This window comes from Budorcas taxicolor, chromosome 17 (assembly GCF_023091745.1).
Source record: "Budorcas taxicolor isolate Tak-1 chromosome 17, Takin1.1, whole genome shotgun sequence".
Classification (NCBI taxonomy): Eukaryota; Metazoa; Chordata; class Mammalia; order Artiodactyla; family Bovidae; genus Budorcas; species Budorcas taxicolor.
The window spans coordinates 11,939,203-11,965,041 of NC_068926.1; the positions used below are offsets into that span (position 1 = coordinate 11,939,203).

The window sequence follows — 25,839 nt, forward strand, 5'->3', positions numbered from 1 at the left end:
GCTGTGATTCATGGGGTCGCAAAGAGTCGGACACAGCTTAGTGATTGAACTAAACTGAACTGATGGAAAAATACCCAAAGAGGTTAATTGTAACATAATTTATAATGGAGAAATAATCTGACTATTGAAGCACTGGACAAATGATTAAAATATACATCTGGGCTTCCCTGGTGGCTCAGACGGTAAATCTGCCTGCAGTGTTGGAGACCTGGATTGGATCCCTGGGTCAGGACGATCCCCTGGAGAAGGAAATGACAACACACTGCAGTGTTCTTGACTGGAGAATTCCATGGACAGAGGAGCCTAGTGGGCTATAGTCCATGGGGTCGCAAAGAGTCAGACACAACTGAGCGCCATATAAGTGGAATCAAACCATATTTGTCTTCACATACTGTGTATTGAAATGCATTTTTAAGGTTTACTTAAAAGGTCCTAGCATCTTAAAAGTCCCTTTGGAGGAAACTTTTCAAAGAAGATTCTCTGGAAGAGGAAACATGTAATTCTATTCAGGTTTCCTAGTAAACATGTGAAATAAATCCAGTCCAGAAAGTGTCTAAGTATGAGCACCGATTACTGTCAACACCCACCCTTCACTGAGGCTGTTAGACTGACTGCAGGCCTGTGAAAGCAGCTCCCCTTTAATCTCTGCATGATTTCGAGACTTACTACTTCCAGTATTTCGTTTCCTGGGTAAATTCCAAGATTGGATTTCAAAAATGGGCACTGGTATACATTATCTAAGGTGCATCTGACTTGATCAATATTAGAAACTGAGTCACTTTATATTTGAATAAAAGTGAATGTCATAGTTTAAAAGGCTTTTTTTTTCTCCAGAAGTTAAGTGATTAGCATTGCTATTTCTACATAAATTAATTGTCACTTTTCGGGGCATGTCAGTTTATTCTCCATCTGCCATGTGTACATGTTCCTAAGACCTTATAGTATTTAATGAAGAGATCCTTTTCAAGTATTGATAGCCACAAGAAAATTATTCCATGTTTGATCTGTGTTAAAGAATCAAAGTCCAAGATCTTTGAATGGAACTTAGAATAAAAATGTAATTAGGTTACATCCCTAAAGTCTGATATATCTTTAAACAAGACTGCAAATGAAACTTTATTAGAGCTTCAAATGAATTATTTCATTGCCTTTTTTTTTTAAAATTCATTTTCTTCCCCTTCTCTTTCATGTCTGTGTTACTGACATTGCAGCTTGTATTTTACCTGTCTTTTTCAGGGTGATTTAATTATTTACTGCTTAACGAGTAGTACAGAGAGGAAGCTTCATTCAGAGGTGCCTGCTCTGTAGTGGGTTTCTCTTTTTCAAAGCTTTGCAAGGAGATCTTGAATAGAGGCACTAAGGCAGCAATTCTTGTCCCACTGGATGCACCGTTCTGAAAGCAGTATTTCCTCTTGTCTCTCTGAGCAGAGGCACTGCCCCAGAAATATCTCCTAGGAGGGGCCACTGACCAAGAGTGAAAGGGGTGCTGGGCGCAAGCTGGATGACGTGTGCTGTTTGCAACTAGTGTCTTAAAGGCTTTCCATTTGAATAAGTGATACTGTTCCATAGCATTTACATCTGAAGCACTCCGTAGAAGAGGCTCATCCGGGATGCTGACACAGCTTTCTCAGTGCCCCTTTCAGCCACACCCTGAGGTTGGCACTGCTCTCCTTGTCTCAGAACCTTTAAAGAAAGTGTGGAAGAGGTCCGATGATATCCTGGCGTTGGGGTCTTTGCTTTTAAGTCAAACACTGAACAGTTTCCAAAAACGGGTCACTTTGAACAAGTAAAGCCATCATGAGCTTTGGGCGTCAGCTCTGCCACCTGCTTGGTATGTGAATTTAGGCCAGAGAACCCCTGATGCTCATTGTCTTTATCCCTAAAATATAGATACTATTATCACACATGTGCAATCTAAAGAACAAATGAAGATAACAAAATGGAAGCAGACTCCCAGATAACAAGAACAAACTAGTGGTTACCAGTGAAGAGACGAAAGGGAAGAGGGACAAAAGAGAGGTAGGGAATTAAGTGGTACAAACTGCTATGCACAAAACAAGTAAGCTATAAGGGCATATTGCACAGCACAGGGAATGTAGCTAATTTTCATAACATTAATAATCTATAAAAATTTGGAACACTGTTGTACAACAGAACTAATATAGTATTGTAAATCAACTATACCTCAGTAAAAAATAAAGATTTTAAATAAGATGAAGATGCATATATATGCATATATGCACATCTGATATATTGGGTTGGCCAACATGTATATGTATATATGTGTGTGTATATATATATATTTACTACTGTTAGTGCTAGGCACATGGTAAGGAGTCCATTAACGTGATTTTTCTCCCTCCATACTCACCTAAATAGATTACTTTGTTAGTTGCTGTTGTTTAGTCGCTAAGTTGCGCCCAGCTCTTTGCAGTACCGAGGACTATAGCCCATCAGTCGCCCCTGTCCCTGGAATTCTCCAGGCAAGAACACTGGGGTGTGATGCTATTTCCTTCGCTAGGGGATCTTCAAGACCCAGGGATCGAACCCATGTCTTCTTTACCACAGGTGGATTCTTAACCACTGAGCCACCAGGGAAGGCCTTCAGTTAGTTAGGTTTTTATAATACCCCAAATTGGCAGATACTTATTTCAATCAGAACAGCCATGTATGGGGAAAATCCTCCTCATTCCCCTCATCTGCCATAGGGGAATCAATAGTGATACTTCAGCATCTACACTCCCCACCTTTCTCTTGGCTCATGTAACCATAGTACACATCATCAGAACGTGGTTTATTTAAAATCATGAGCAATCTGTAATTCAAGTAAGAATTATGTGATTGATCAAGTCCAGAGCAAAATAATTCATTAGTTGATCTAATGTCAATATTGACTGTATTTCTCCTTAGACTTTTATGTTTGTCAACACTTTTTACTTACAATTTTAAGATGAGGTAGAAAGCTCTATAGGCTTTTTAATGGCTAGTATTAATTTCCTGTTGTTTATACAGCATACAAGTGGTTTACCCTTTAAAAAATTATTGGAGAGATTTCAGTACTTCCAAGAGTGAACATTTAAGAACAAAGCTGCCTAATGCTTAATCCTTAGAAATTATAACACTTGGATAGAAAGTACCATCTGAGCATAATAATTGGTGTATTATAAGTTTGTGCACCATGTCCAGCACTGACCACAATTCAGCTATCTAAAATCACAAGCAACAGCAGTTGATAACAGTTCCTCCAGAATATTTCAGAAGTCCTGGCAAATTTTTTGGAATATAAAAATTAATTCACCAACATTGCCAACATCAGTGATAAAGGCTTTGGTGAATTTCTCCCATGCCTTCCTTTCTGTCTTCCTGGGATTTATTTTCATTGTCTTGGTTTAGTGACCTGTATTCTTTAAAAGAGGCATGGTAGCACACCTACAACTTCCATCTGAAATCTTTGCTCAAAATTATAAGGAAAGGATTCCAGTTTTTAAATAGCACCTTGAAAGTGTTACTCCTTCAGTCATGTCCGACTCTTTGTGATCCCATGGACTGTAGCCTGCCAAGCTCCTCCGCCCATGGAATTCTCCAGGCAAAAATACTGGAGTGGGTTGCTATTTCCTTCTCCAGGGATTTTTTTCTTCCCAACTCAGGGATTGAACCCAGGTCTCCTGCATTGCAGGCAGATTCTTTACCAACTGAACCACCACCTTACATTTTCTCTAGACATCCCAGAGAAGCTACTCAAAAGTTACAGGCACATTGTCTTCCCAGTTTATTAGGGATGCTCTTGAGTTTCAGAAACAAAATCTTTGTTTTCTGGCATTCCATCTTGCACTGGTGTGCAGTGGGTGAGAACACAGAACACATCTCCCCTGATAAGAGATAAATCCTTAAAAGTGATAGTTTCCATTGGGAAGTATGACAGACCCTTAATATTTCAGCATGGATCATGCCTTTATAATTACCATAATTGAATGTTAAAACCCAAAGATAATATAAATTGTTCATGCAGTTAAACTGAAATGGACAGCAGTGTCTTTTGTTTTAATAAAAAGGCAATAATAACATTTTTCTCTTTTTGCTGCTGTTCAGTATTGCTTCTAGCAGAGTTTATGCCTACATCATACAGAATAGTACCAACTGCCAAAGATGTCCAGTAGCTTCAGATTAAAATGTAATATGAGATACATAAAGCTTTATTGTTCCTTTAGGTTGTTGTTTTAAACCAAAGTGGAATATTTCCTTAAATTCTTTAAGGAAATGGGCACCATTTACAACTAAATATGCTTATGACTTATACCAAGGCTGCTGAAGAAGTAGGCCTTATGAGCCTGTCAAATTATTCTCATGCAATTGTTCCTGTAGCATTATTTTTACTGGCAAATGTACAAGTTGATAGAAAAGGAAATAATTAGCTACTTTCAGAATTGCTGATGCATGGAGCTAAAGCAGGCCAGCCTGGGAGTCTTAGAGATTGTGACATTTGAAATTACCTGAACAATTCCAGAGCCCTCTTTGGACATAATTAACACCTTGCCTAATTAATGTCAAGTCTAGACAGAGTCACAGCCTATTTATGAAATATTATTTTATTTCAAACTTGCTCTCACCTTTATTATATTGCAAACTTTAGATTCGTGTGCTGTTTTCTTAAGTGGAGCAACTTCTTTTTTTTTTTCTTTTTTTCTTTTCCCTCCCCCTTCGAGTAATCAATGCACTGCTGAATGAGTTCATTTTAATGCACTCAATCATGCCTCTAATGTTCGTAGCTTACGGGCGCAAGCATCAGTAATGCAGGAATGTTATATGGCTTTAGTTTGGGCCATTTCATAAAATATTCATGGAATCAAAAATGTGCATCAAAATAGCGGCTGGGAGAATTACATTTATGTTCCTGCTTTTATGGCAGCTTCACATTTAAACCCATTTGTGTTAATATCTAGTCAATCTTCCTACTTTAAAAAAAAAAACTAAAATGGGAGAGACCATATACATTCTCCTTTGCTTAATATTTGTTCTAGACATCTGCTGTCATACAACAAATATCTATAAACTTTCAGAGATGTTGTGCCAGGAAAGAGGGGTAAGCAGCAATCTGGGTAACACCCAAATATATAAAACCTTATTTTTTCTACATAGTGTTTATCTTAACATCCTACCAAACATTTTGCAGTTTACAACACTGTCCAGGTTTTTGTTTGTAATTTTAAATAAATGGGAGGATTTCTTGTTTATGTGGGCTTTGGGTAAAGGGAACTCCTTTGTAGCAGTTTTATTTTAAGGGTACACTTTCTTTTAGATGAAAAACTATAAACAACATCTGTAGATGTTGTATGATTGTTTACAAAAGCAAAAGCAAACCAGAAAAACCAAGAAACACTTGGGACTGAGCCTACTTCTGTGCACGCCTGGATTCTTCTCGTATGCAGTTGTTCACAGTGTGTCTCCCACTGTGATATGTTTTCTGATAGTATCTCATGTTCTTGAGATAAATTGATTATTGATGGAAGGCCATCTCCAATCACTCCCGCAAAACATATTGGCTCCATTTTCTTCCCTGATCAGCTTGAAATATGAGTGGAGCTCTGGATTTTTGTTCTGGTGTAGAACCAGGCACTCCTAGTGATGAGACACGGCATGTCTTCCTTATCACAGTTACTCCTGTGATCTTTGTTACTCATAGTGATGAGTAATTCCTGGTGCAAGAAGATAAAGCTCATGTCCCCTCAAGATGCCTTTACCATCTCTGAATGTGCCTGAATCCTCCTCTCTGGTTTTCAGTAAACTTTTGCTTTTGTGATACCTTGTTCTAATTGTTTTTCTTCGCTCTGCCCTCTTTCTCAATGAAAAGTAATGTTAATGCCTGAAAATGCCAGAGAAGGATGCCTGTCTAGACACTTGTCCTTCAGCAAGATTGATGGTGGGGTCTGGGACTCTTGCCTGGCCCTGATATATTAAAGCTCATCTGGTAACAAAGGGCAGACACACTGAGCATGCTGAAGAAGCTGTAAAGGGCTGCCATGAGCCAAACTTGAAAGCCTGACTTAGGATCTCCATTTATATTTACATTTAGCTTTGTCAAAATAATCACTGGATTGAAGACTTTTTATATTATTTCTCTCAGGTATATTAAATTTAGGATTTTTAGATAAGAACAGGGTGCCTTATGTCCTAATAAATATCTAGTTGATATTAAGATGAGTCTTTACTCATAGAGTAACAAAATCTTTAAAGTCCTATTCACTGTTGGATGGAGAAGGAAATGGCAACTCACTCCAGTACTCTTGCCTGGAGAATCTCATGGATGGAGGAGCCTGGTGGGCTACAGTCCATGGGGTTGCAAAGAGTCGGACACGACTGAGCGACTTCACTTTCTTTTCTTTCACTGTTGGAAATACAAATTGGATGGAAATGATCACATTGTTAGTCATGCTTAAAGGAAAATATTTTCCTATTTAAATTCATATGCTCCCTTCATAGACATTTCAATATTTTTAAATCAAATATTATACCATATCATAATATGTACTTTCACATTCTGACCAGTCTTTAGAAATTACAGCCAGGTCATTTGTATGCTTATGATTATTTGGATCAAATCCTTGCTGGCTTACTTACTCTCCTATTTGCCACTGGATAACTTTAGAAATGATTCCCTACATTCAAGAAGGGCTAGAAAACTCTTCTTGCTCTAAATAGGCACCTCGGTTTAAAACAGTGCTGATCACTACTATATATAAAATAGATAACTAATAACTAATAAGTACCTACTATTAGTTATAGCACAGGGAATTCAATGCTCAAAATAACCTATATGGAAAGAGAGTCTCAGAAAGAATGAATATATATATATGAATAACTGATTTCCTGTGCCTTATACCTGAAACATTATAAATGAACTCTGCTCCAATAAAAATTTAAAAATAAATAAACAGGGCTGATCAGAACCCCCCGGGACCTCCTCTGTAGCAGAGTGGTTGAGGAAGCAGACATAAAGCCATGAGTAGCTGGATGTGATCACAGGTTGGGACTATGTTTTTGATATCCTAGGTACCCTCACCCCATGGGTGTCACCTCCCAGTTTAGGTTAAAGTAGAGAATTTAGATGCAGACTACAGAGCTGGTTGTACATTAGACTCCCTCAGGGAGAGCAGTGAGAAGCACATCAGTATGTAGTATCTGTTCGTTCATGTTGGAAGTTCCTATGACTACCTGAATAGGGGCACAGAGTTATAGACCTGGAACACATCATGTAACTCCAGCATTGTTTTAACTTGAGAGATTTATGTCCAGGCAGTCTGACTTACTCCATCTAAGTTTTCTAACTTGTTCTGATATGGTAGAACCAAGCTCTAGGGGTGGTTTGGCAATCCTGGATTTAAATCTTAAACATCATCTTTTAGCAATTTGAGTCATTTAATGTTTGTGAGCCTTGGTGTCCTCTTTGGTGTAAAAAGAGGACACCTTTTGAAAGGTTTGAAAGGTTGTTTTGAAAAGTTAACTAGGATAATGTATGAGGCGAAAAAACCTTTTTTTGACTAGCAGCCATCGCTCTTTGAGAAACAGTAGTCTGTACCTTTTACTGAGTATCTTGGCCTAGACTCCTTTCTAATAGCAGAAACTCAAGCACAAAAGAGCTTAACTTTGGCTAGTAATTATCAGCTAGGCAGTACACTGATACTAGTCCCCACTGCTTAATCAAAAATCAAACTCAACTGAAAAGTCTATTTCTCGATCATTCCAAGGCCCCCTTCCATACTAATTAACTGAAACCAATGTCCCAAGAACCTCTCATTTCATTTCTGCATAGACAGCCTGTGCTGGAAATCTGATGACATCAGTAACCGGGAGAGAAGTCTGGGTTGTTTGGAATACCGAGACACAGTCCCCAACTTTCTCCCTGTCTTCCCCATCTTCATCCCCCCGCCATTTCCTCAACATCTCCTTTCCCCACTTTCCCCCTCCCTTCCCCTTACTTCCCCTTTCTGCCTGATGTGGATCAAATCTTGGACCCAGTTACCACTTCTCATATACTGTCTACATCATTATGCATCATTTGCATCTCATTATAATTAGTTGGGTTACCCAGAGCTTCCTCTCCTGGCTCTCCTTCTGGAATTCTTAGTGAATCTGTTATTGTATAACACACCTTTGGACCCTCTTTCCATATGGTTGCTGTGTGTGACCGCAGATGCTGTCAGGCCCTTCTTAGCCTCCTTATAGTCCCCAATTTTTTTTTTTTGGAACTCTCTGGTTTACTCACAGTTCCCTGTATCCATCCATCCCTATTTACATGACCAAAGAGAAATATGTATCCATACTTTATGAATAAATGGATGCTGGATGAAAAAAAAAGAACTCTCATATACAATCTTTCCAGGAATACAGAGCTACACTTTACAGGCAGAAATATAGTTAACAGAGGAAACATAACACACATATATGTCAATGCTCCATTTGAGTTTTAAAAAAGAAATGAGAGTCGTGGGTATTTGGAGAAAGGTGTTTCTGCTGAGTGGTGCTGCAGGAGAGAGGTGAAAAACTGTGCCCGCTTTTGTGGGAGGTAAGAGAAAATTTGTCAGTTAGATGTAAAGACAGAACAGGAAACCTCAACCGTGAGCATTTGTATCAAAATGAAAAAGAACTGGGCATTATTTTAAAATAGCTCCTATTACGTATTTCTTTTAACACACTGAACATGTTTTGATGCAAGAAACAGTAGCAAATGCCAGTAATCAGAAAGAAAAACAGAAAACAAACCATTCATCACCCAGATAACACTGATACTGCTTTGTAAATGTTTTCTGATAATCTTCAGTATTTTCACTTCTCATAAGCACCTGTCCATGTAATCAAATATTCTTCTGTAATATCATATTTATGTCTTTGTAGTCTTTTATCATGAAAATTTCATAGTACAAGTTTATAAACAGCTCAGCATCACAAGCCACCCCCTCCCATGTTTCTTTGCTGATACACCCTCCTTCTGCAAGGGGCTCAGACTCGTCATGTCTTTACTGAATTTTTGTACAGATCATTTCCTGATTGTATATCTCTGTCGTATTTCTTTGAAAATACTACTTCTTTATATGTGCATTTTAATATTTATTTTGATAACAAATTCAATGCAAAAATCAGTTCAGTTGCTCAGTCCTGTCCAACTCTTTGCGACTCCATGGACTGCAACACACCAGGCTTTCTTGTCCATCACCAACTCCCGGAGTTTACTCAAGCTCATGTCCATTGAGTCGGTGATGCCATCCATCCATCTCATCCTCTGTCATCCCCTCTTCTTCCGCCTTCAATCTTTCCCAGCATCAGGGTCTTTTCTAGTGGGTCAGTAGGAAGAAATTATACACAATAGTCATAGCAGGGGAATGTTCAACCTGTACTGTGCAATGCATCTTTTTTTTCCATTGTTTATTTTTATAGCTTTATTGAGGTGTAATTGACATATAATATTATATAGGTTTAATGTGTACAATGTGTTCATTTGATATAGTTACATGTTGCAAAATGATTCTGACTGTAGGGTTAGTTAACACCTCTATCATGCATCTTATTTAAGGAAATTGAGCCTAATATGTCCTACATAGGGTCCTTTAATCAGTCGTGATAATATTTTCATCAGGACTCAACTACATATTTTGTTGGAAGAATATGTTGTACTTAAAAGAAAAATAAATAGTGATTATGTTTCATTTGGCCTGTGGATTTTTAAAAAATATTATCACTATGCCAGCTGGTAACAGTAGCTATGTTTATTGAGTACCTAGTCTGTATCAGATATTGAACACATAGTAATTCATTTCTCACAATAACACCTTGAATAGTTACACTATAATCTTGTTTGCAGAAGCCTTAAATTTGGCCACAAAGAGGGTAGTAATTAGCCTGAGGCTAAACAGCAGAAGGGCTTCCCAGGTGGTGCTAGTGGTAAAGAACCTACCTGCCAGTGCGGGTAGACATAAGAGATGGAAGTTCAGTCCCAGGGTTGGGAAGATACCCTGGAAGAAAGCACGGCAATCCACTCCAGTAGTCTTGCTTGGAGAATCCCATGGACAGAGGAGCCTGGTGAGCCATGATCCAATGGGTCACACAGAGTCGAACATGACTGAAGTGACTTAGCACGCATGCACGCAAACAGCAGAAATGGTAAAAGTGGTATAGGTACCCAGACTGTCTACTTGGAGCCTACAGTTACTCTTAAATAGTATTATTGGAATGCCTAGATGTAAGTGCCTTTTTGGTTAATTCCAGTTAAGTAATTCCAATACTATAACATTGGTATCTATATTACTACAGGATTTTGTGGGCATTTCTATAAGTCCGTTCACAAGTAAAATAGAGTCTATAGTGGGGAACTACAAACTACCCTTCCAGAAATGTGCTTGCTCACATTTTAAGGAATCAAATGACTGTAAGTTAGAGTTTGGGCTTTGAGAAGATATATTTTCAACTATATTATAAAATATAATTCAGAAGGGCAGTTGTTATTTTATTATTTAAAATTAAGCAGAGTATACAAAGTCTCCTTGAAAAGTTCAAACTTTCAGAAGTAGTTTAAAGCTTCATAATATTTACATTTGAAATCTGTAGCAAATGCACCCTCTCTCAAGATACCTCAGTTATTGAGAATGAAGAATTGCTGCTTTACTGGGATAACAGGACAGCAGAGAGGTTTAGAACATGGGCTCTGGAATCAGACTGCCCAGATCTGCAAAGCCACTGGCCATGCAGTCTTGGGCAAAATAGTTTCCTAAATTGATTATTTATTTATTTATTTATTTTTAGCTGTGCAGGGTCTTTGTTGCTGCACAGGATTTTCTCTAGTTGCAGCAAACAGGGGCTACCCTCTGGATGAGGTGCTCAGGTTCTCACTGCAGTGGGTTCTCTGCTGGAGCACACAGCTCTAGGGTGCTCACACTTCAGTAGTTGTGGCACATGGGCTCAACAGTTGTGATTCCCAGGCTCTAGAGCACAGACTCGATAGTTGTGGCCCACAGACTCAGTTGCTGCATGGCATGTGAGGTATTCCCAGGTCAGGGATCAAACTTGTGTCTCCTGCATTGGCAAGTGAATTCTTTACCACTGAGCCACCAGGGAAGCCCATGGGCAAAATTCTTAACCTCACTCTTTTCTTCTGTAAAATGGAATCATAACAAATCTATATTCCATAGGACTGTTTTGATGATTAAATGAGAAATGCATATATAGTGCATTGCAAACATCCCTTGCATGCATCATGTTGAGTAAATAAATGTTAGCTAATATGATTCTTGTTAATAATTATTAACATTCACACCATCTCTAAACATATTCAATTCTCATTAATTTCTACTAGCCCAAGTATATCCCTTTAACAAGTGTCCATCCAAAATCAGTGCTGACTGTTCACAATAGCTAGGAAGGACATGGAAGCAACCTAGATATCCATCTGCAGACGAATGGATAAGAAAGCTGTGGTACATGTACAAAATGGAATATTACTCAGCTATTAAAAAGAACTCATTTGAATCAGTTCTAATGAGGTGGATAAAACTGGAGCCTATTATACAGAGTGAAGTAAGTCAGAAAGAAAAGCACCAATACAGTATATTAACGCATATATATGGAATTTAGAAAGGTGGTAACAATGACCATATATGCAAGACAGCAAAAGAGACACAGATACAAAGAACAGACTTTTGGACTCTGTGGGAGAAGGCAAGGGTGGGATGATTTGAGAGAATAGCCCTGAAACATGTGTATTACCATGTGTGAAATAGATCACCAGTCCAAGTTCCGTGTATGAAACAGGGCACTCAAAGCTGGTGCACTGGGACAACCCTGAGGGATGGGATGCAGAGGGAGGTGGGAGGGGGATTCAGGATCGGGGACACATGTACACCAATGGCTGATTCATGTCAATGTACGGCAAAAGCCACCACAATATTGTAATTAGCCTCCAATTAAAATAAAGAAATTACTTTTAAAAAATCAGTGCTGAATCTCAGAACCATATTGAGATAGCTCCTTTCAATCAGCTGAAGTCGTCTTCAGCCTTACAAAGACTTGAATGCATCCCTGGTTCCACCCTCCTTCACCCCCACTTGAATAGTAAAGCACAAGAAGTCTTCAAAATATCTGAAGCTACGCTCTGGTCTGTGGTTGGTATTTATGAATGGCTTTTATTCCTCAGGTCAGCTTCTGGAAGCTGCGGAGCATTATGAAGCCTTCCATCAATTGACGCAAGGGCGGATATGGAAGGATGAGACAGGCCGTGTTCTCAACTTGTTGGCCTGCGAGAGTCTCCTGAGGACCTACAGATTACTCTCAGACAAAATGCTGGAAAATAAAGAATACAAACAGGCCATCAGAATTCTAATAAAAGCTTGTGAAATAGCCAAAGAAGGTGGGTGGAAAAGAGCACTCTCACACTGCTGCCTTTAATGGGCAGACGCTGCTTCTCCCAAGAGGGAGGTAAAAACCGTCAAGTGTTTGGGTGATTATTTCCTATGAAATGCAGAGACAAATGCCATCAATATACTTTCAAGTTTCACTGTAAAACAGAGGGGCCTTAGTGCTGACAACAAGAAATCCATTAGTTTCTGGAAAGCTTTATCTCCAAAATTGCAACCCTCTGGGAGTAATGTGATAAACCAATAAACCCATAATGAGAAGGTAAGGTCATTTGCAAAAGTTAAGGGTGTGTGTGTATGTGTGTGTGTGTATACGTGTGTGTGCGTGTGTGTGCACACACACGTGCACGCTTAAATTCATATATTTCTTAAAATCTGAGAGACCTTTCACTGTTTGTAAATTCCCTTTTGTCAGGTAATAGGAAATATATGATGGATATTAAGTTAGGAATAACAGGAAGATGAGGTTTAATATATTCTAGACCCTTGCCTGTCAAAGTGTGTGGCCTTTGGACTGACAGCCTCAGCATCATCTGGAAGCTTGTAAGAAACGCAGCATCTCCAACCCCACTCCAGACCGACTGCATCGGGATCTGCAGGTTTGCAAGGTCCCCGGGTGATTCATATGCACGCTCACAGTAGTGAGAATGCTTTTGTGAGAGCTGATCACATGCTTGATATTCTATATCATTTGCATATGTATAAAATATAAAGAAAAATTTGGAACATACACTCATAAGCTTTTACTTTGTGAGATGCAAAGTAAAATAAATTACCTCAGAGTAATTTATTAATAGAGTAGAACCCTTTCATGAAGGAGGAAAAGATGGAAGTTATGCCCTTGAACCAAAGTTCATTAGCTTGTGTTTATATTTAATTAGTTGGTTTACTCAGTAACAAATGGCTTATTTGGAGTAAACAGGAGTGATTTTCTGGGTTTGATTTTAATTTTTTAAAGAGTGAAAGTAAAAAGCTTATTCTCTCTGTTACCTTTTAAAAATATTATTAGTTGAAATAAATATAACATTGAAAGATGTATCCCGTTGAATGAATGGTGATCAAGTACCTACCCCAAAGGGGTAAACACTGACATAAATAGTTAGTTCTTAGATCAATTTCAGCAGCTAACTTTAGTCATGTGAAAAGTTATGTATAATTTTAATGTAAGTTAATGTTATCAGTTAGGAAAAGGTATTTCACTTTAGGTTCACATTTGCTAAATCATAAGGTAATTCACAAAGAAAGCAAAGTTCTTAGGGTCTCTTCCAACAGTCAGAGCCTGCCAAGCAGTCTCCTTTCTGAAAACATCTCTCACTTTCCAAAGGACAGATAAAGAGAATAGGAGAAAACCAACTTCTTATGCTGTAATAATTTTGAGTATCTTTTGAAACCAATAAATATTTGTGCCCATATTTTTCATATAAGAAAGAACGCAGGTTAAAAGATGGCGCAGTATTTCACAGAGCTCTGACAGCTGCTGAAATGCTCTGGAACAAATCAGCCCTTTTTGTTGCCTTCTGCTTTGGTCAGGGAGCCTGAAGCAGCAAGCTGATGATTGCACGCCTTGCCTCCCACATTGGATTACATAGTATTTGGAGAGGACTGATATCCATAGTGCACCAGCTCCTTTGTTAGGGTGCCTTCGTGTAATGCACAAGTATAGCAACAGCCATACAGTAGTCTCATGACTCTAGTATTCAATTATTTTCATATTTCAATCATCATTGGTCTTTAATAAATTCACAAAGTTGTACAAACATCAACACTAACCCCATACTCACTAGAAGTCATGCCCTACACCTTTCTTCCCCTGTCCCCTAGTAACCATTCATCTTTCTGTCTCTGTGCATTGACCTCTTCTGGATAGTTCACACAAATGGAATTATACTCTGTATGTTCTTTTGTGTCTAGCTTCTTTCACTTAGCATCATGTTTTCAAAGTTTATTCATGTTGTAACATGTATCACTACTTCATTCATATTTATGGCCAAATAATACCCTAATTATATGATTATTATCACATTTTCTTTATCCATTCATCAGTTGGTGGACATTTATGTTGTTCCCACCTTTTGTCTGTTATGAATAATGCTACTCTGAACATTTGTGTGCATGTTTTCAGTTCCTCAGGGTATATACCTAGTTATGGAATTGCTGGGTCATATAACTCTATGTTTAACTTATTGTTGTTGTTCTTGTTCAGTTGCTCAGTCATCTCTGACTCTTTGTGACCCCCTGGACTGCAGCACGCCAGGCTTCCCTGTCTTTCACCGTCTCCCAGAGCTTGCTCAAACTCAGTGTCCATTGAGTCAATGATGCCATCCAACCATCTCGTCCTCTGTCATCCCTTTCTCCTCCTGCCTTCAGTCTTTCCCAGGATCAGGGCCTTTTCTAAAGAGTCAGCTCTTCGCATCAGTTGGCCAAAGTATTGGAGCTTCAGCTTCATCATCGGCCCTTCCAATGAATATTCAGGAACTGGCAAAGAGTTTTCCCGAGTCACTGAATTGTTTTACATTCCCATCAACAATGTATAAAGGGTTTCACTTTAGCCACCCCCTCACCAGCACTTGTTGCTCGTCTTTTTATTATAGTCATCTTTAGTAGGTATAAAGTGATATCTCACTGAATTTATTTTGCCTATCCCTGTTGGTTAATAATGTTGAGCATCTCTTTGTGTGCTTACTGTCCATTTGTATATCTTCTTTGCAGAAATGTGTATTCAGTTTCTTTGCCCATTTTTAATTGGGTTATTTTTCTTTTTATTATTGAGTTATAAGAATCCTCTAATATTCTAGAGCAAGTCCTTCATCAGATTTGTGATTTGAAAACACTGGGTTTTCTTTTCCCTCTCTGACGGTATCCACTGAGGGCCAAGCTTTTAATTCGATGAAGCGCAAAGGAATGTATTCCTTCTTCTGTGGTTGTGCTTTTGATACCATGACTATGAAGGTTTTCACTAATGCAAAGTCATGAAGATTTACTTCTATATATTATTCTAAGAGCTTTATTGTTCTAAGTCCTATATTTAGGGGTGTGTGTGTGTGGGGGGGGTGGGTGTGTCAAGAGGGTCCAACTTCATGTTTTACGTGTGGATATCCAGTTGCCCCAGTACTAGTTGTTGAAAATGCTCTTCCTTCTCAGTCTTGTCTTGGGATTGTTGATAAGTTTAACTGACCATAAACGTGAGGGCTGGTGTCAGAGGCCATCTTAGTCTTCTTCCTGATCTTAGGACAAAAGCTATCAGTCTTTCACCATTAAGTTTAATGTTAGCTGTGGGGGTTTTTGTAAATACTGTTTTTTAACACGTTGAGGAAGTTCCCCTCTATTCTGAATTTGTTGAGGGTTTTTTTTTTCATCATAAAAAAGGGTTGAATTTTGTGAAATGTCTTTTTCTGCATCTATTGAGATGAAAATGTGGTTTGTCCTTTCTACTTAAAATAGTATATTACATGGACTGATTTGCACATGTTGAATCAACCCTAAACTCCTGGGATAAATCCAGCTTGATCCTGGTATTTAATCCTTTTCCTTTAACTCCTGGATTGGCTTTGCTAGTAAATATTGGGAATTGTCTATATTTATGATGGATGTTGGCTTGTAGTTTTCTTTTCTTGTGGTGTATTTTTGATGTCAGAATAATAGTGGCTTCATAGAATGATTTGGGAAGTGTTCTCTCAGTTTTTGGAGGAGTCTGTGAAGAACTGGTGTCGATTATATTTTTAATATTCAGTAGATTTCATCATTGAAGCTAGCTGGGCTTCTTTTGTGGAAACGGCTTGATTTCTAATTTAAGTTCTTTACTTATTGTGAATCTATTCATATTTTCCATCTCTTCTTGAGTCAGTTTCAGTAGTATGTGTCTTTCTATTTTTCCATTTTATCAACTGTATCTAATTTGTTGGTATACCATTGTCCATAATATTCCTTTATAATATTTTTTTATCTCTGTAAGAACTGTGGTGATTTCCCTCATTCATTCCTGATTTTCATAATTTGAGGATATTCTTTTTTTCCTTGTTCAGTGTAGCTAAAAGTCTGTCAATTTTGTAGACTTTTTCAATGAACCAACTTTTGGTTTTGTTGAGAACCTCTTTTTTTTCTACTCTCTATTTCACTTATTTCCTCTCTATATTATTTCCTTCTGTTTGCTTTAAGTTTAATTATTCTTTTTCTACTTTTATAAAGTGAAAAGATGTTTCCTTTCTTAAAAAAAACAGACATTGATAGCTGTACATGTCCCTCTCTGCTCTGCTTTAGCTGAATCCCACAAGTTTGGGGGTTTTGTATTTTCATTTTCATTCATCTCAAAGTATTTTCTAGTTTACCTTTTCATTTCTTCTTTGATCCAATGATTATTTAGAAGCGTGTTTAATTTCCACATAGTTGTGAGCTTCTCAAATTTTTCTGTTATCTTTAATTTCATTTTCTTGTGGATACCATCTCCTCAGTGATATCTACTACCCTGACAATTGTATTTAATATTGAAACCTGCTTTTTTCTTTGTACCCTTACTTAGCATCCTCAAATCCCCTTAACCTGCTTAATTTTTTCCCCTAAAATACTTATCACCCTGAAACTTACCATGTACTTTATTATGTTTATTTTCAATTTTCTGTCTTTTTCTTTTATTTCTCTAAAATATAAACTCGCCAAGGACAGGGAATTTGTCTGGTTAAGGTACTGATGGATTCCAAGTGCTGAGAGTTGTGCCTGGTTTTTGGTTTTCAGTTACTAAGTTGTGCCTGACTCTGCGACCCCATGGACTACAGCACACCAGGCTTCCCTGTCCTTCACTATCTCCTGGAGTTTGTTCAAACTCATGTCCATTGAGTCCATGATGCCATCCAACCACCTCATTCCCTGTCGCCCCCTTCTAGCTTGTATAGGATGGTCCTAATAAATAAGCACTGAATAAATGAATGAGTGAATATGTGTTGGCCAAATAACAAAAAGAAGGTTTAGGGCACATATTAATAAAACGCTTGAGTTACTCCCAAGAACATTGTGTCCATTATTCCACCTGGAATGACTTCCTCTTTGGATTCTCTAATAAACATACTAGTGTAAGAATGAACAATTTAGTTTTGAAAATAAAAACATATTAATTTCTTTAAGATAAATGATTATTGACTTGGATAGCATGGCTAATATAAATTTAACCCACTCAGGTAAACAACACAATATAAATAATCTTGGACACTTTTTTCTGTATGTCACTGTTGAGTGGGTCACTCAACTGTAATATGTTTTCCTTCATTATTTTATTATTTTCAGTTTATCTTAACTTCATCTCAGTAAACAGGAAGTTCTTATACTTAAATCCTACTATTATTTGGTGTGATCTAGTTCAATTAGCTGTTTCAAAATCTTTCTGTCTACAGGAATAGATTTTTTTCTACTTTTTTTTCGTTGCTTTTTACATAAAGTTTAATGCAAATAATGATCCTGTATGCAAACATGCAGTTGTCACTGCTTTACACCATTTAACACAGCAAGTACAAGTCTCAAGTAATCAACCTTTAATTATCAAAGAGGCAACTTCCCACCATAGTCTCTTGCTTCTACCCCTTCTTTTCCTTCCCTAGTCCCACCTTTCTCCCCAGCAGTCATAAGCCTATAGCAGAGAAAAAGTGAGGACCCAGCTGAATTATGAGTTCAGATTTCCCAAACTGAATCACTAGCATCATCAGCTCTGCTGAAGTGGGATCTTGAGGGTATAATTCTCTGCAATTGATGAAATTGTCAGAGAAGAAAAAATACACTGTCAGTGGCATTTGCTGTCCTGTTTCCTTGCAGTCTTCCAGTTGAGCCATTGCTTCACAAGAGGTAATTCAGTGAGTGCTGAGCAGAGAATTGCTAGCTCCTGTGGAAATCCATCATGGTGGGAATGCAGAGTGCAGAAATCTGAGGATCTTTACTTTCCAAAGATAAAAAATGAGGGTAGATAAATCAGCATTTGCACTACCCAGGAGTTAAGTAACATTAAAAGGAAAAAACTTCCAAAAGTAAAAGAGAATAGTATTATTTTAAAAATAAGAACCTCTTGTGGTTCTTGCAAGTGTATTAGATTTACATGGTAAATTTTGTACATTAACTGTTAGTAAATTATCTATTTATTAGACAGTGTGATGTATGTCTTATTGAAGCACATGTTACATGGTGACATATTTTGGGAAGAAAAATTTGATAATGCCTGGAATAAAGCACATCCTACAAAAATTAGGCTAAATTCCTTCTGAAAAGATGGTGAAAAGCATTTACCAATCACTAGCAAGGGAAAATGTGTTTGGATTTCAAAATATGCATGGAACTTTATACCAAGAAACGAAGCTCTGGCATTCTTACCCAAGTTTTAAGCAATAACTTTCCAACTAAAACCTAGTCAAGGCAACAATTGCTTAACTTGCTAATTATCTGCCTTATTGGAGACTTAGCTGAATGCCAGTCTGTGTGTGTATGTGTGTTTGTCCACCAAGTAAGGCTGATACTCCTTATCAGTTATTTCATGTATGTAGTCACAGCTATGGTGAATGGCTGTAGGTTTTACATGGTGGTGCATGCATATTAAGTTGCTTTCGTCATGTCTGACTCTTGGCGACCCTATGGACTGCCAGACTCCTCTGTCAATGGGATTCTCCAAGCAAAAATACTGGAGTGGGTTGCATGCCCTCCTCCAGGGGATCTTCCTGACCCACGGATCAAACCCGTGCCTCTCATGTCTCCTGCATTGGTAGGCAGGTTCTTTACCACTAACCCCACCTGGGAAGCCCTTACATGGGTGACTGATATAGAAATCATATATGGGTGTCAAAATGCTAAGACTGGATTTTGTACACAGAGGAAACTCATCATAATTATATTGCACATACACCTTATTCTAACATCTGTGACCCAGGTAAATTATATTAATGTCAGCCTTTTTGATCAGTACACAGCTAGGCTTCAGGGGTTGTTGATATAAATCTGTATACTTTGTTATAATAACTTCCCAGTGTCTTGAAAAGCAGAGACTCTGTTTGTGGTAATAAGCCAGTTTCTGCAATACCATAATATTTTTTCTACATTTTTGTTTTAGGAAATGACAAAAAGATGGAAGGAGAGGCTTCCTATTACTTGGGCTTAGCGCACTTGGCTGCTGGAGAGTATGAAACAGCATTAGCAGTAAGTTCAAGGAGACTTTTCACCACTGCCACTTTTAATTTTTATTTTATTATATTTGTTTAATTGTATGTTGTTATAAGGCCAACAGGAGTGAGATGGGCCTGATGTAAGTGTACCTGTTTATAGAGACTAAAGCAAAATAGCTATTCTAGAAGCATTAAAAATTGGTTTTACTGATGAAGTTAAATCTGTCAAATAATGGGGCCCTCCACTCCCATAGCACCAAGGACAAGAGGAAATGGATTTAAATTACAGCAAAAAGTATACAGTAAAAAAAAATTATAATAAACTTGTGCTTTGGGACATTTTTTTTTTAGACAAGACGGTGGTTAATAAGGAACAGATTGAATTCCATTGTTGTGGACTTTTCGTTTGTGGGAGTTAGGGGAGAGGGCACCAAGTGGGGAAGGCATCGCTAATCCCAATCTGAGAAGTAGCCTGTTTCATGATAAAAATCACTGTTTGCCTATTTTATGATCAGGCTTGGGGTGTTTGACACACACAAATGTCAAGAGCTATCTTTTCTATAACAGAAATAATTTTTCTCCCATTGTTCTCTTACCTCTAATACATTTCAAGTGTGGCTTCATATTTAATTTTGTTTACATCTCAGGTAATAACCCTATTTGACAGGGAGTATTGGCTTTATTTTCAGCTTTAAGGAGCTCTTACTGGCTCTTTTAGATATTCATGCTACGTAGCATTCCTGTAATTGAGCTAGACACATTCTTTATCGTCCTTAAAATTGGGTCATCATAGGAAACATGGGTTTTCCTAGCTGACTCTTCTGCTTAATATTTTTTAGTTAATGACATGCGTTCAGCAAGGCTGTTGTGTTCCAGATACTTTCAGGAGCACAGAAGCCGACAAGATGCACATTTCCCTTTAGGAGCTAATTTAATGAGGTTGACCAACTTGTAAACAACTATAATTCAAAGCAGGATGGACAGGGGTTTTCTGAATTCAGAGATAAGTATGTATTTAGTTCCAATACCGGAAATCAAGAGGGTTGCACAGAAGAACTTTTGAGGGGTAGGCTATCTACAGGCAGAAAGTATGAGAGTCATGGATAGTGGAATATTAGACACACACTCATTCACACACACTCAACACATGAATGTTTGAGTAGGTTTGAGAAGCATTGAATTGTTATGTGCAAGGTAGGATACAGTAGGAGATCAGGCTGGAAAATTAAGTGAAAACTAGCTTAAAGATATTCCCCCCACCTCATCACATGGCAAGTGCATAGCAAAATAAATTCAAACAATACCATAGTGTTTACAGTGAAAATAAATCTTCCTTCTACCCCTATACTCAATCTCACAGTTTTCTCAAAGGCAATTAATAGTTACAAGTTTCTGATTTATCCTGCCAAAAATTTTCATGTCTATACCTGGCATATAAGTACACATATATGTGTGCCCATTTTGTTGTTTACAAAATAGTAAGTTTTTATACACACCGTTCTGCCTCCTGAATTAACTTCCTCCATACTGATGGATATCTAGACAGGTCTCATTTTAAAAAGGACTCATGGTGCCCCACGGTATAGCTATACGATAAGGGATTTAACCATCTCCTGTTGGTGGGCATTTAGGTTATCTCCAAGCAGTTTTTTTTTCCTTTTAAAAAATTTTATTTATTTATTTTGATTACTTTACAATATTGTAGTGCTTTTTGCCATACATAGACATGAGTCAGTCACGGGTGCACACGTGTCCTCACATCCTGAACCCCTCCCAGCTCCCTCTCCACCCAGTCCCTCTGGGGTGGCCCAGAGCACCTACCGGCTTTGAGTGCCCTTCTTCATGCATCGAACCTGCACTGGTCATCTGTTTTACACATGGTAATATACATGTTTCAATGCTATTCTCTCATATCATCTCACCCTCACCTTCTCCCACAGAGTCCAAAATTCTGTTCTTTACATCTGTGTCTCTTTTGCTGCCTTGCATATAGAATTGTTGTTACTATCTTTGTAAATTCCATATATATTGCTTTACTATACTGTATTGGTGTTTCTCTTTCTGACTTAACTTCACTCTGTATAATAGGCTCCAGTTTCATCCATCTCATTAGAACTGACTCAAATATGTTCTTTCTCATAGCTAAATAACATTTCATTGTGTAAATGTACACAACTTCCTTATCCATTTGTCTGTCGGTGGGCATCTAGGTTGTTTCCATGTCCTCGCTATTGTAAATAGTGCTGTGATGAACACTGGGGTACACGTGTCTCTTTCAGTTCTGGTTTCCTCAGTGTGTATGCCCAGCACTGGGATTGCTGGGTCATATGACAGTTCTATTTCCAGTTTTTTAAGGACTCTCCACACTGTTCTCTATAGCAACTGTACCAGTTTGCATTCCCACCAATCAGTTTTTATCACATAGAGTACAGCAGTGAACAGCTTTGTGCCGAAGTAAGAGATGATCTACAGAGTAAATTCCTACAGGTGGAAATGCTGAGTCAGAGAGAAGGTGAATTTAAAAATAAATCTGATCTTCACTTCAAAGACACTTCACACATTTGTAGTCATATAACAATAACAATCAGTGAAAGTGCCTGCTTTCTCAGGAGCTATTTGTATTTTAAGAATTTAGACATTTAGTTAATATGTGTTATGAATGTTTTTCCAGGCCATTTTTAAAGGTGTTTTTTAATTAATTGGAGGATAATTTCTTTACAATGTTGTGTTAGTTTTTGCCATACAACAAGATGAATCAGCCATAAGTACAGGCCATTGTTGGTTGTTTTTTTTTTTTTTTACCTTATTATGAAATTCTTCCATCCCAAGCTTTTAGATATGTATGTGGCCAAATTTATCAATTTCTTCTTGTATGATTTCTGGACATTCTCAGAAAGACTACTCATTCTCAGAAAGTGTTTTTTTTGAGAATTAGAAATTCATTCTAATTCCAAGATCATACTTTTTTAATCTGTGGGAGGATTGGAGAGTCTTAAATGCTTTGCTGGGGAATGTGAAGCTCATTTTTTAAGCAGTGTGGAATATTTGATGACTTTGATGAGGCTGGTGACATGATCTCCTTAATTCACTCACGGTTGTTTACTGAGCACCTTGTCACAGAGACATCATGCTAGGCGCTGGATCTGATCATCCTCACGCTGAGAAAGTGCTCTGTTAGTTTTAGCCTTTGCCTTCTTATATTCAGTCTATCATTAATTCTTATCGTCAACTCCATACACTCTTTTTATTCTCTCACTCATATTTTAAATTTATGTTGGAATATTTTCAGATTTTCAGTATCTTGCCCCTATACTCAGCTACTATCTCTCATAAATTTCTTCTCCTTCCCAAAATGTTGTCCATCTGTTTACGGATTTTTATCTGATTATTTTTTCCAAAGAATCTTGACTTAGAAAAACCTGTTACACGTAAATATCCCTAATTAATGGTTCTCATCATGTGAAACAGAAGGGACTCTGAAATTTTGCTAATTTTAATCTCGATTTGAAGGCTTTAATATTTTAATAAATGATTAATACATGTAATTGGAGAAGGAAATGGCAAACCACTCCAGTATTCTTGCCTAGAGAATCCTGTGGACGGAGGAGCCTGATGGGCTGCTGTGCATAGGGTCACACAGAGTCAGACACGACCGAAGCAACTTAGCATGCATGCATGCGTTAGAGAAGGAAATGGCAACCTACTCCAGTATTCTTGCCTGGAGAATCCCAGGGACAGAGGAGCCTGGTGGGCTGCCATCTATGGGGTTGTACAGAGTCAGACACGACTGAAGTGACTTAGCAGTAGCAGCAGCAATACATATAATAGAAGAATATATTGACAAGTATATGAGCTAAGAATTAGTTTGTTGAAGGGTTCCATTGTTGAGTTAATGTTGCCACCAGGCCTCCATATCCTTTATCTTTTAGGCACCTGGGAGGACATTAATCAATGTAAATGGGATGCAGAAAAAGGAATATAGTAGGTTTGATGTTAAAAACACTAGACTTTTGAGTTAATTACTTTTCTCTTTGTTATAAATCACTGTACTCCTTTTCCTTGTTATAAATTGTTGTGCCCTTGCTATGTAAGAATGTAGCTTTATTTAGTGCTTTCTGAGAGTGGCACCAAACTTTGGGAAGATCAACACTATTACCCTTATCAGAAAAGGGCTGTAAAATGCTAATTGGCCTTCTGGCCAAAAGATGATGTAAATCACCTAAGACTTGTGTATACAATAGGTATGCAGAGAGAAAGCCTGGTTTCGATAAGAGTCAGGGCTGCTGACGCTGCATAATTTTGTATTATCCATTGATCTCTATGTAAAATCAAAAGTATATAAGGCCTTTCCGGACAATAGAGGATGGGCCAGTCACTGGAAAGACGGGTTTCCCCCATGTCAAGTCTCTCTCTCTCTCTTTCTCCCTCTCCCTCCCTCTCCTTTTCAGGCTGAATTCCCATCTAGGGCATGGAGGCTCTCCGATTCTACTTACTTGCCCTTGCTTCCAAGATCCACACGAGAGGGAGCCTAAGACGGGGCACCCTCAGCTATTCAAGTGGGCGCCGGTGACCTAACGTAGATGGTGCAAGTTCCTTGTCTTGGAACTTTATTAGTTTTCTGCGTAAACCAAGTTATTCACCCTCTTTTCTCCACTAAATTTCCCACTACACTATTTCTTCCTAATCTCTCTTTATATTTCTAAATAAATAAGTTTTTCCTCGGCATACCATCCCCACTGACAAAGCATTCTTTATTGAATTATGAACTAGCACTAAACTAAAAACAAATAGTGGATTTTTTTAGAGCTGAAGTACCTACTAATGGGGAAAGTCCATTTGGTGAAGAGAAGCGATGGTTCCTATAATAAACCTGTGCAGAAGGTCACAGAGACCCTGATATTTAAAAGAGAAGAAAGCTACCAATATACATCGGATGCTGAGGAAAGAAGTAGTAATTCCCTTCGACCATAGTCAATTTACACCTGAAAATTTCCAAGTAGAGTAAATTCTTAACTTTAGAAAATAAATGTATCTTATGAAGTCCTAAGATTTCAAGGAGGAACATATTTTACCAAAAAATCACAGTCAAGACCTTATGCAAATCTGGCCCAGCTCCTACAATCAAACATTGCAACCATAGTTATTTTAAGGAAACGGATGGTCCTATCTAAGTAAATTGTTTTTGTGCATGAATTTCCTTTCTCTGTAAATACTCCATTCCACTTCCTAATCTTAGGAACATCAACTTAGATCAGTCTTCAGTGCATTCATTGAGGTATTTCCCATTATTTAGTTATTTTCCATTATTAAGCAGAACTTATTTCTAGAGTACATCATGAGAAATGCTTGGCTGGAGGAAACACAAGCTGGAATCAAGATTGCTGAGAGAAATATCAATAACCTCAGATATGCAGATGACACCACCCTTATGGCAGAAAGTGAAGAGGAACTAAAGAGCCTCCTGAAGAAACTGAAAGAGGAGAGTGAAAAAGTTGGCCTAAAGCTCAGCATTCATAAAACGAAGATCATGGCATCTGGTCCCATCACTTCATGGGAAATAGATGGGGAAACAGTGGAAACAGTGTCAGACTTTATTTTTGGGGGCTCCAAAATCTTTGCAGATGGTGACTGCAGCCATGAAATTAAAAGACGCTTACTCCTTGGAAGAAAACTTATGACCAGCCTAGATAGCATATTCAAAAGCAGAGACATTACTATGTCAACAAAGGTCCGTCTAGTCAAGGCTCTGGTTTTTCCAGTGGTCATGTATGGATGTGAGAGTTGGACTGTGAAGAAAGCTGAGCACAGAAGAATTAATGCTTTTGAACTGTGATGTTGGAGAAGACTCTTGAGAGTCCCTTGGACTGCAAGGAGATCCAACCAGTCCATCTTAAAGGAGACCAGTCCTGGGTGTTCATTGGAAGGACTCATGTTGAAGTGGAAACTCCAATACTTTGGCCACCTGATGCAAAGAGCTAACTCATTTGAGAAGACCCTGATGCTGGGAAAGTGAGGGCAGGAGGAAAAGGGGACGACAGAGGATGAGATGGTTGGATGGCATTGCCAACTCAATGGACATGGGTTTGGGTGAACTCTGGGAGTTAGTGATGGACAGGGAGGCCTGGTGAGCTGCGGTTCATGGAGTCGCAAAGAGTCGGACATGATTGAGTGACTGTACTGAACTGAAGTGATCCTCTGAAAGGAGAATTCTCCATATTGGTACTTCATTTGATTTTATAGTACTAAATTCTTGCACTATATTTAATTATTCCACATATAAAACAGTAGCAATTTCTTTGTTTGCAGACATGTCA

At 38.1% G+C, this 25,839-nt stretch overlaps 1 protein-coding gene across 1 annotated transcript in view; it reads left to right on the top strand.

Annotated features, from left to right (window-relative positions):
* Nucleotides 1-25,839, top strand: part of TTC29 (tetratricopeptide repeat domain 29) — a 258,377-nt gene that overhangs the window by 68,799 nt on the left and 163,739 nt on the right. Inside the window, exons 5-6 of the mRNA XM_052654935.1 lie at nt 12,179-12,391; nt 19,474-19,559. Of these exons, the coding sequence (XP_052510895.1) occupies nt 12,179-12,391; nt 19,474-19,559 (299 nt within the window). The remainder of the gene's footprint in view (nt 1-12,178; nt 12,392-19,473; nt 19,560-25,839) is intronic.